The 12405-nt window shown below is 47.5% G+C and overlaps 1 protein-coding gene across 1 annotated transcript in view; it reads left to right on the forward strand.

Annotated features, from left to right (window-relative positions):
• The first annotated feature begins 1006 nt into the window (after nucleotides 1–1006).
• LOC126278676 (uncharacterized) overlaps nucleotides 1007–12405 on the forward strand; it is a 251338-nt gene continuing 239939 nt past the window's right edge. The window contains exon 1 of the mRNA XM_049978916.1: nucleotides 1007–1147. Within this exon, the coding sequence (XP_049834873.1) occupies nucleotides 1022–1147 (126 nt within the window). The 5' untranslated portion in view covers nucleotides 1007–1021. The remainder of the gene's footprint in view (nucleotides 1148–12405) is intronic.

Here is a 12405-nt window from a genome sequence, read left to right on the forward strand (position 1 = left end):
TATGAAATTATTCAGGAATTAGCTGCAACAATTTTTATTTAGCTTGTGACAGTTATTTAGACTAGAAGCTTGTTTCGACTTACTGTCAGTTTCAAGTGTTGCGCCTAGTTTTTGTGACGCACGAGGCGTCCTGGAGCTTTTATATGTTGATAGAAATAAATATGTGTCAGTCTGGAAGTCTATTCCTGACGGTACCGACTGACACTTGATGCTCAAGAAAACATCATTGGATTAGCGACAGTCAGACGCAAACGTCAAAAATAGACTTGTAAACGACGCACTTATACTGATTTCTATCAATATATAAAAGCTCCAGGACGTTTTGTGCGTCATAAAAACTAGGCGCAGCACTTGAAGCTGACAGTAAGTGGAAATAAGCTTGTAGCTTAAATACCTGAAGCTAAATAAAATTATTGCAACAAAATTGGACTGCAAATATTTCTGAATAATAGGTTTGTCACTGTTGCACTGCAATGTACTGTAGCCATGCTTCAGTTATTTTATTATGATGCTAGCCAAAATAATTACGTAGCACGCCCAGAAAACTGAGAGAAGAAAATTAAAAGAAAAAAATACAGCGTACATAAACTAGGAGGGATGCAACCTGTAATGTTTATCCTTTTTTTTAGTTCATTTCCATACCACTAGACGCGCTGCTATCGGCCTGAGAGATGCGCTTCTCTTTCATTGCTGTTCTGTGGTGAGATGTAGGCCGGCCGCTGAGGAGCGTGCAGCAGCCACAGCGGACAGACCGTCTTGGGTGGTTTCGCGAACAGAAACACATCCCGTGTGGGGAGCGCTTTTTTAAGTCGCCGAGAGCATAGTGAGAACGCTGAAAACTGCCGGCCGCGGTGAAGTGCATCAATGAGCGTCGGAAGTAAACAGGGAGGCGCACGCCCGCCGCGAGTGGCCGGTCAGGTTCTAATCGCGCTGTGTGGCCAGCAATTAACGCCGCGGCCTTGGGTGGTCGGAAGGCGGCTACATAAGGGGCGGCCGGAGGCGCGGCCCGCAGAGGCCAGAGATGTCTGTCGGCGTGGTCGTGAGGGACGGAGCCGGCTGCGGCGGCTGCGGCTGCAGCTGCAGGTGGAGCCACCGGGAGAACCGCTTCTACGGCGCCCTGCCGCCCATCCGCGCCGCAGACGTCGAGGTGAGTCCGCAGTCGAGTCCGGCGGCGGCCGCGGCCGCCTCTGCGTCAGCTGCAAACGTCCCCTTGGAAAAATTAGTGAATAGCTTTGATTTTCAAACAGCTGAGCAAAACTGAACATACTCTCTTTACTTATTCTGATCGTCACTAAACTAACACACAATATTTTTAGCACAACGCATCTGACTTTCAATAATCCCTACAAAAGAATGGCCCTGACTAACAATAACCTATACCTTTCATGAATCACTTACCTCACAAAAATCATCGTTACTCGAACTACTGCAATACAGCGAGCGCCAATACTGTTAGCTGAATAAAAGATTCAAACTACTACAGGCACTAACTACCGATAGGCACAGTTAGCAAATGAGAGACTTTGATAGAGAACAAACAATGTACACTCCTGGAAATGGAAAAAAGAACACATTGACACCGGTGTGTCAGACCCACCATACTTGCTCCGGACACTGCGAGAGGGCTGTACAAGCAATGATCACACGCACGGCACAGCGGACACACCAGGAACCGCGGTGTTGGCCGTCGAATGGCGCTAGCTGCGCAGCATTTGTGCACCGCCGCCGTCAGTGTCTGCCAGTTTGCCGTGGCATACGGAGCTCCATCGCAGTCTTTAACACTGGTAGCATGCCGCGACAGCGTGGACGTGAACCGTATGTGCAGTTGACGGACTTTGAGCGAGGGCGTATAGTGGGCATGCGGGAGGGCGGGTGGACGTACCGCCGAATTGCTCAACACATGGGGCTTGAGGTCTCCACAGTACATCGATGTTGTCGCCAGTGGTTGGCGGAAGATGCACGTGCCCGTCGACCTGGGACCGGACCGCAGCGACGCACGGATGCATGCCAAGACCGTAGGATCCTACACAGTGCCGTAGGGGATCCTTCCCAGCAAATTAGGGACACTGTTGCTCCTGGGGTATCGGCGAGGACCATTACAACCGTCTCCATGAAGCTGGGCTACGGTCCCGCACACAGTTAGGCCGTCTTCCACTCACGCCCCAACATCGTGCAGCCCGCCTCCAGTGGTGTCGCGACAGGCGTGAATGGAGGGACGAATGGAGACGTGTCGTCTTCAGCGATGAGAGTCGCTTCTGCCTTGGTGCCAATGATGGTCGTATGCGTGTTTGGCGCCGTGCAGGTGAGCGCCACAATCAAGACTGCATACGACCGAGGCACACAGGGCCAACACCTGACATCATGGTGTGGGGAGCGATCTCCTACACTGGCCGTACACCTCTCGTGATCGTCGAGGGGACACTGAATAGTGCGCGGTACATCCAAACCGTCATTGAACCGATCGTTCTACCATTCCTAGACCGGCAAGGGAACTTGCTGTTCCAACAGGACAATGCACGTCCGCATGTATCCCGTGCCACCCAACGTGCTCTAGAAGGTGTAAGTCAACTACCCTTGCCAGCAAGATCTCCGGATCTGTCCCCCATTGAGCATGTTTGGGACTGGATGAAGCGTCGTCTCACGCGGTCTGCACGTCCAGCACGAACGCTGGTCCAACTGAGGCGCCAGGTGGAAATGGCATGGCAAGCCGTTCCACAGGACTACATCCAGCATCTCTACGATCGTCTCCATGGGAGAATAGCAGCCTGCATTGCTGCGAAAGGTGGATATACACTGTACTAGTGCCGACACTGTGCATGCTCTGTTGCCTGTGTCTATGTGCCTGTGGTTCTGTCAGTGTGATCATGTGATGTATCTGACCCCAGGAATGTGTCAATAAAGTTTCCCCTTCCTGGGACAATGAATTCACGGTGTTCTTATTTCAATTTCCAGGAGTGTATTTACCTTAATAGTGTTCATAAGTCAATTCATGACATCCACTCTTACAAATTTACTGTCTCTGATGGACACACGTCCAGATCATGTGCTCACAAAACTCCGCCATTTCTCTCCCCACGTCCACCACTGCTGGCGGCTCACCACGCCGCCCGCGGTGGTCTAGCGGTTCTAGCCGCGCAGTCCGGAACCGCGCGACTGCTACGGTCGCAGGTTCGAATCCAGCCTCGGGCATGGATGTGTGTGATGTCCTTAGGTTAGTTAGGTTTAAGTAGTTCTAAGTTCTAGGGGACTTATGACCTAAGATGTTGAGTCCCATAGTGCTCACAGCCATTTAAACATTTTTTTTTAACTGATGACCTGAGAAGTTAAGTCGCATAGTGCTCAGAGCCACATGAGCCATATATGGCAGCTCACCTCCAACTGCGCAACGCTACGCGCTGTTAACAGCCAACTGCCCAACACTACAATAGCAAATTCCAACAATGCAAACCAGCCACAGATTGCACGCAGCACAGTCACTGATTTTCATACAGGGCGCTACGTGACGTTACCACCATAAAAACCTAAACAGCCTACTTGCAAGCTTCCGCAACCGTGCCGCTCCTACGGTCGCAGGTTCGAATCCTGCCTCGGGCATGGATGTGTGTGATGTCCTTAGGTTAATTAGGTTTAAGTAGTTCTAAGTTCTAGGGGACTGATGACCACTGCAGTTCAGTCCCATAGAGCTCAGAGCCATTTGAACCATTTTGCAAGCTTCCGCTGCTGCGGCAGGGCGCGCCTGGCGCTCCAGTACGCGCCTGCGTACAAAGTGTCTTTCTCCAGGAGTGAAACTTTCAAATTTAGTTCTGAAAAAAACTCTGAAAAGTCTATCCACCCCCACCCCCACCCCACCCCCTCCCCACAATTCCAAAACCGCTGATTAGTGACTTCAAGTTGCTCTATGAAAGGCTGGTAAGAATTTCGATTAACAACGCTGTAAATTGGTTACACTGGGTGGCTATAACTAAACTTTCCCCATTTAACACGTTGTAACACAGAAACTACCCAACTTGGTAACATTAATGTCATGGACATTGGAAAGGGAAATAATGCAGAATCAATTCCCAGAGCCGGCGCGGTGGTCTAGCAGTTCTAGGCGCTCATTTCGGAACCGCGCGACTGCTTCGGTCGCAGGTTCGAATCGTGCCTCGGGCATGGATGTGTGTGATGGCCTTACGTTAGTTAGGTTTAAGTAATTCTAAGTTCTAGGGGACTGATGACCACAGATGTTAAGTCCCATAGTGCTCAGAACCATTTGAACCATTTTTTCAATTCCCAGAATGAGATTTTCACTCTACAGTGGAGTGTGCGCTGATATGAAACTTCCTGGCAGATTAAAACTGTGTGCAGGACCGAGACTCGAACTCGGGATCTTTCCCTTTCGCGGGCAAGTGCTCTACCATCTGACATACCAAAGCAGTACTCACGCCCCGTCCTCACAGCTTTTCTTCTGCCAGTACCTCGTCCGAGTGAAAATCTCATTCTGGAAACATCCCCCAGGCTGTGGCTAAGCCATGTCTCCGCAATATCCTTTCTTTAAGGAGTGCTATTTCTGTAAGGTTCGCAGGAGAGCTTCTGTGGAGTTTGTAAGGTAGGAGACGAGGTACTGGCAGAAGTAAAGCTGTGAGAACGGGCCGTGAGTCGTGCTTCGGTAGCTCAGTTCGTAGAGCACTTGCCTGCGAAAGGGGGAAAGGTCCCGAGCTCGAGCCTCGGTCCGGCACACAGTTTTAATCTGCCAGGAAGTTTCATAATCAATTCAATGGAAACACTTTTAATGTGCTGCTACCATACACCATACCATTACATACCGGTACTATTGCTGCTACAAAAGGGGCTCAATATGGTGCCCACCAGTGTCCAAAGAGTCTGAAAGCGGAGGATTGCATTCTGTACAACAGAAGCAAGCGTGTCCGTAGGTATGCTGGTTACCTCTCTTGATATGCTGCGCTTCAGATCAGCACGTATGTGAATCTTGTCCTTCAGGGAGCCCCACATCTAGAAATCACCGGAAAGGAGATCAGGTGATCGTGCCAGTCAAGCATTTTTAAACGCTCGGCCGATTATTCGATCGTTTCCAAATTTGTTTCCGAGAAGCAGTTGAACTTCACGAGCGATGAGAGATGGGGCCCCATCTAGCATGAAAACTGTTGAGTTCAATGGGTCTCTCTCTCTCCTCTAGGGCGGGTTTGAGATGGCGAAGCATATCGCAGTAACGCTGCTCAGTCACACTGCACACCTTTGGTCCTTGAGCGCCACCCTGCTCAAAAAAGAATGGGCCAATGATGTACATAGCCGTGAAGCCACACCATACGCTGACTCGTTCACCACACAGAGGAACTTGATGCACAGTGACATTCGCCAATTCTGTGTGTTCACCTCAGCCATCAGAGAAAAATGAGCTTTGTCTGCCGGCCGCTGTGGCCGAATACTTCTAGGCGCTTCAGTCTGGAACCACGCTGCTGCTACGGTCGCAGGTTCGAAACCTGCCTCGGGCGTGGATGTGTGTGATGTTCTTAGGTTAGTTAGGTTCTACGTTTAGGGGAGTGATGACCGCAGATGTTAACTATCGTAGTGCTTAGAGCCATTTGAATTTTTGAGCTTCGTCTGTCCATAGGATGGTGCAGTACCAACCCTCGTCAATTTCAATCCTTGCGAGAAAGTGGTAGCTGTAGTTGGAACTCTACAGTGGAGCTGTGACGTATGGAAGTCATTCACCCTATACTCTGTACATTAAAGATACCATGTTTGGCAACACGTTGTTGTGGGCCTTGTGGTGCAAGTTGCTGTACGATATTGATCTTGTACTGATACTATTTGAGAATAGTTTGAAGCACCTTCCGTGCAGTGGACCACGGATGGATGTTCAACTTCCGTGACACAGAAACGCATTGCCAGTCGATAGGGAATTGGGTACAGCGGTGTCTGCCATAGCAACAGTGATTTGATCAACCACCTGTGGTGCAACCGCTCGTCGGCCTCTTCCCGGAGCGACGCCCAGTTCTCCAGCTGATTTGAACTTCTTCATCATGGTCCGCGAAGAAAGTGGAGAAACAGGACCCTTCTGTAATCCTTTCAGCAGGGGTTACTCTTGAAGTACATCTGCAGAGTTACTGTCGTCCTGATAATAGAGCTTCATCAGTAATGTAATGGTCCAAGTTAATGTTGACACGTCAACAAGTGCACTGTGACTGGTCAGGTGTGTGAGGCTATGAATCACGATGACTGATCACGGCACCTGGTAGCTGTAGTTGGAACTCTACAGAGGAGCTGTGACGTATGGAAGTCATTCACCCTATACTCTGCACGTTAAAGATGCCATGTTTGGCACCCGTACGATAGTTAGTTTTTGCGTTATAATGTGTTAAACAGGTAAAATATAATTACACTACTGGCCATTAAAATTGCTACACCACGAAGATGACGTGCTACAGACGCAAAATTTAACCTACAGGAAAAAGAAGCTGTGATATCCGAATGATTAGCTTCTCAGAGCATTCACACAAAGTCGGAGCCGGTGGCGACACCTACGACGTGCTGATATGAGGAAAGTTTCCAACCGATTTCTCATACACAAATAGCAGTTGACAGGCGTTGCCTAGTGAAACATTGTGATGCCTCGTGTAAGGAGGAGAAATGCGTACCATCACGTCTCCGACTTTGATAGACACCGGATTGTAGTCTATTGCGATTGAGGTTTATCGTATAGCGACATTGCTGCTCGCGTCGGTCGACATCCAATGACTGTTAGCAGGATATGGAATCGGTGGGTTCAGGAGGGTAATGCGGAAAGCCTTGCTGGATCCCAACGGCCTCGTATCACTAGCAGTCGAGATGACAGGCATCTTATCAGCATGGCTGTGACGGATCGTTCAGCCGCGTCTCGAACCCTGAGTCAACAGATGGGGAAGTTTGCAAGGCAACAACCATCTGCACGAACAGTTCGACGACGTTTGCAGCAGCATGTACTATCAGCTCGGAGACCATGCCTGCGGTTACCCTTGACGCAGCACCACAGACAGGAGCGCCTGCGGTGGTGTACTCGACAACGAACCTGGGTGCACGAATGACAAAATCTCATTTTTTCGGATGAATCCAGGTTCTGTTTACAGCATCACGATGGTCGCATCCGTGTTTGGCGACATCGCGGTGAATGCACATGGGAAGCGTGTATTCGTCATCGCCATACTGGCGTACCACCCGGCGTGATGGTATGGGGTGCCATTGGTTACATGTCTCGGTCACCTGTTGTTCGCATTGACGGAACTTTGAACAGTGAACGTTATATTTCATATATGCTACCACCCTTCATTCGATCCCGGCAAAACCCTACTTTCGGTAGGATAATGCCTCCCCCCATGAACCATGGACCTTGCCGTTGGTGGGGAGGCTTGCGTGCCTCAGCGATACAGATGGCCGTACCGTAGGTGCAACCACAACGGAGGGGTATCTGTTGAGAGGCCAGACAAACGTGTGGTTCCTGAAGAGGGGCAGCAGCCTTTTCAGTAGTTGCAGGGGCAACAGTCTGGATGATTGACTGATCTGGCCTTGCAACATTAACCAAAACGGCCTTGCTGTGCTGGTACTGCGAACGGCTGAAAGCAAGGGGAAACTACAGCCGTAATTTTTCCCGAGGACATGCAGCTTTACTGTATGATTAAATGATGATGGCATCCTCTTGGGTAAAATATTCCGGAGGTAAAATAGTCCCCCATTCGGATCTCCGGGCGGGGACTACTCAGGAGGATGTCGTTATCAGGAGAAAGAAAACTGGCGTTCTACGGATCGGAGCGTGGAATGTCAGATCCCTTAATCGGGCAGGTAGGTTAGAAAATTTAAAAAGGGAAATGGATAGGTTAAAGTTAGATATAGTGGGAATTAGTGAAGTTCGGTGGCAGGAGGAACAAGACTTCTGGTCAGGTGACTACAGGGTTATAAACACAAAATCAAATAGGGGTAATGCAGGAGTAGGTTTAATAATGAATAGGAAAATATGAATGCGGGTAAGCTACTACAAACAGCATAGTGAACGCATTATTGTGGCCAAGATAGATACGAAGCCCACACCTACTACAGTAGTACAAGTTTATATGCCAACTAGCTCTGCAGATGATGAAGAAATTGAAGAAATGTACGATGAAATAAAAGAAATTATTCAGATAGTGAAGGAAGACGAAAATTTAATAGTAATGGGTGACTGGAATTCGAGTGTAGGAAAAGGGAGAGAAGGAAACATAGTAGGTGAATATGGATTGGGGCTAAGAAATGAAAGAGGAAGCCGCCTAGTAGAATTTTGCACAGAGCACAACTTAATCATAGCTAACACTTGGTTTAAGAATCATGAAAGAAGGTTGTATACGTGGAAGAACCCTGGAGATACTAAAAGGTATCAGATAGATTATATAATGGTAAGACAGAGATTTAGGAACCAGGTTTTAAGTTGTAAGACATTTCCAGGGGCAGATGTGGACTCTGACCACAATCTATTGGTTATGACCTGTAGATTAAAACTGAAGAAACTGCAAAAATGTGGGAAATTAAGGAGATGGGACCTGGATAAACTGAAAGAACCAGAGGTTGTAGAGAGTTTCAGGGAGAGCATAAGGGAACAATTGACAGGAATGGAGGAAAGAAAAACAGTAGAAGAAGAATGGGGAGCTCTGAGGGATGTAGTAGTGAAGGCAGCAGAGGATAAAGTAGGTACAAAGACGAGGGCTGCTAGAAATCCTTGGGTAACAGAAGAAATATTGCATCTAATTGATGAAAGGAGAAAATATAAAAATGCAGTAAATGAAGCAGGCAAAAAGGAATACAAACGTCTCAAAAATGAGATCGACAGGAAGTGCAAAATGGCTAAACAGGGATGGCTAGAGGACAAATGTAAGGATGTAGAAGCTTATCTCACTAGGGGTAAGATAGATACTGCCTACAGGAAAATTAAAGAGACCTTTGGAGAGAAGAGAACCACGTGTATGAATATCAAGAGCTCAGATGGCAGCCCAGTTCTAAGCAAAGAAGGGAAGGCAGAAAGGTGGAAGGAGTATATAGAAGGTTTATACAAGGGCGATGTACTTGAGGACAATATTTTGGAAATAGAAGAGGATGTAGATGAAGACGAAATGGGAGATACGATACTGCGTGAAGAGTTTGACAGAGCACTGAAAGACCTGAGTCGAAACAAGGCCCCCGGAGTAGACAACATTCCATTAGAACTACTGACGGCCTTGGGAGAGCCAGTCATGACAAAACTCTACCAGCTGGTGAACAAGATGTATGAGACAGGCGAAATACCCTCAGACTTCAAGAAGAATATAATAATTCCAATCCCAAAGAAAGCAGGTGCTGACAGATGTGAAAATTACCGAACTATCAGTTTAATAAGCCACGGCTGCAAAATACTAACGCGAATTCTTTACAGACGAATGGAAAAACTGGTAGATGCAGACCTCGGGGAGGATCAGTTTGGATTCCGTCGAAATGTTGGAACACGTGAGGCAATACTGACCTTACGACTTATCTTAGAAGAAAGATTAAGAAAAGGCAAACCTACGTTTCTAGCATTTGTAGACTTAGAGAAAGCTTTTGACAATGTTGACTGGAATACTCTTTTTCAAATTCTAAAGGTGGCAGGGGTAAAATACAGGGAGCGAAAGGCTATTTATAATTTGTACAGAAACCAGATGGCAGTAATAAGAGTCGAGGGGCATGAAAGGGAAGCAGTGGTTGGGAAAGGAGTGAGACAGGGTTGTAGCCTCTCCCCGATGTTATTCAATCTGTATATTGAGCAACCAGTAAAGGAAATAAAAGAAAAATTTGGAGTAGGTATTAAAATTCATGGAGACGAAGTAAAAACTTTGAGGTTCGCCGATGACATTGTAATTCTGTCAGAGACGGCAAAGGACTTGGAAGAGCAGTTGAACGGAATGGACAGTGTCTTGAAAGGAGGATATAAGATGAACATTAACAAAAGCAAAACGAGGATAATGGAATGTAGTCAAATTAAATCGGGTGATGCTGAGGGAATTAGATTAGGAAATGAGACACTTAAAGTAGTAAAGGAGTTTTGCTATTTAGGAAGTAAAATAACTGATGATGGTCGAAGTAGAGAGGATATAAAATGTAGACTGGCAATGGCAAGGAAAGCGTTTCTGAAGAAGAGAAATTTGTTAACATCGAATATAGATTTATGTATCAGGAAGTCGTTTCTGAAAGTATTTGTTTGGAGTGTAGCCATGTATGGAAGTGAAACATGGACGATAACTAGTTTGGACAAGAAGAGAATAGAAGCTTTCGAAATGTGGTGCTACAGAAGAATACTGAAGATAAGGTGGATAGATCACGTAACTAATGAGGAGGTATTGAATAGGATTGGGGAGAAGAGAAGTTTGTGGCACAACTTGACTAGAAGAAGGGATCGGTTGGTAGGACATGTTTTGAGGCATCAAGGGATCACAAATTTAGCATTGGAGGGCAGCGTGGAGGGTAAAAATCGTAGAGGGAGACCGAGAGATGAGTACACTAAGCAGATTCAGAAGGATGTAGGTTGCAGTAGGTACTGGGAGATGAAGCAGCTTGCACAGGATAGAGTAGCATGGAGAGCTGCATCAAACCAGTCTCAGGACTGAAGACAACAACAACAATGCACGACTGCATTTTGCAGTTCTTGTATGGGCCTTTATGGATACAGAAAATGTTCGACAGCTGTCCTGGCCAGCACATTCTCCAGATCTCTCACCAATTGAAAACGTCTGGTCAATGGTGGCCGAACAACTGGCTCGTCAGAATACGCCAGTCACTACTCTTGATGAACTGTGGTATCGTGTTAAAGCTGCATTGGCAGCTGTACCTATACACGCCCTCCAAGCTCTTTTCGACTCAATGCCCAGAGGATTGTTCTGGGTACTGATTTCTCAGGATCTATGCACCGAAATTGCTTGAAAATGTAATGACATGTCAGTTCTAGTATACTATATTTGTCCAATGAATACCCATTTATCATCTACAGTTCTTCTGGGTGTAGCAATTTAAATGGTCAGTAGTGTATAAGCACCCAGCATACTGAGATGGTTGTATGGGGGACCCGTAATGCGACTTTGCACTGAGGTGAGGAAAGTCACGGGACGCCTCCTAATATCGCGTCGGACTTCCTTTTGCCCGGCGTAGTGCTGCAACGTGGCATGGAGTCAACAAGTAGTTGGAAGTTTTCTGGTGAAATGTTGAGCCATGCTACCTCCATAACTGTCCATAATTGCAAAACTATTCCCCGTGCGGGATGTTGTGCACTAACTGACCTTTCGATTGTGCCCCTTGAATGTCTGATGGGATTCATATCGAGCGATCTGGACGGCCAAATCATTCGCTCGAATTGTCCAGAATGTTCTGCAAACCATTCCCTAACAGCTGCGACCAGGTGATACGGCGCATTGTCATTCATAAAAATTGCATCGTTGTTTGGCTGCAAATGGTCACCAACTAGCCAAACATAACCATTTCCAAACAATGATCGGTTCGTTTCACGTAAACACAGCCCACACCACTATGGCGCCACGACCAGCCTTGTTGACAACTTTGGTCCATGGCTTCGTGGGGTCTGCGCCACACTCGAAACCTCGAAACCTTTTACGAACTGAAATCAAGACTGCTTTGACAATACGTGTAGGGTCCTACCAATACGGTCACGATTCCAGTGATGTCGTGCTGTTAGGAAAAGCACTCGCGTCGTTCGTCTGCTGGCATAGCCCATTAACGTCAAATTTCGAAGCACTGTCCTAACAGATACGTTCGTCGTACGTCCCACAGTGAATGAATGAACGAGCATATGACATTGGTGGCCAGGAGACCCCTCGCGGGGCGTTTCGGCCGCCGCTCCACAAGTTATTTAACGCCACTACCGCGACTTGTGAGTGAATGAGGATGAAGTGATGATGAAAGACACACAAGAGCCAGTCATCTCGAGGCAGAGAAAATCCCTCACCCCGCTGGAAATCGAACCCGGGACCCAGTGCGCGGGAAGCAAGAACGCTACTGCAAGACCACGAGCCGCGGACGTCCCACATTGATTTCGCGGTTATACCTGTCAGCACTAACAACTCTACGCAAACGCCGCTGCTCTCGGTCGGTAAATGAAGGCTGTTGACCACTGAGGTGTCCGTGGTGAGAGATAAAGCCTGAAATTGGTATTCTCGGCATACTCTTGACACTGTGGACTTCGGAATACTAAATTACCTAACGATTTTGGAAATCGAATGTCCCACGCGTCTAACTCCAACTACCATTCCGCGTCAAAGTTCGTTAATTCCCGACGTGCAGCCATAATCACGTCGGAAACCTTTTAATATGAATCACCTGAGTAAAAACGACAGTTTCGCCAACGTACTGCCCTTTCACACCTTATGTACGCTACACTAGCGC

Source organism: Schistocerca gregaria, chromosome 6 (genome assembly GCF_023897955.1).
Source record: "Schistocerca gregaria isolate iqSchGreg1 chromosome 6, iqSchGreg1.2, whole genome shotgun sequence".
Taxonomy (NCBI): domain Eukaryota; kingdom Metazoa; phylum Arthropoda; class Insecta; order Orthoptera; family Acrididae; genus Schistocerca; species Schistocerca gregaria.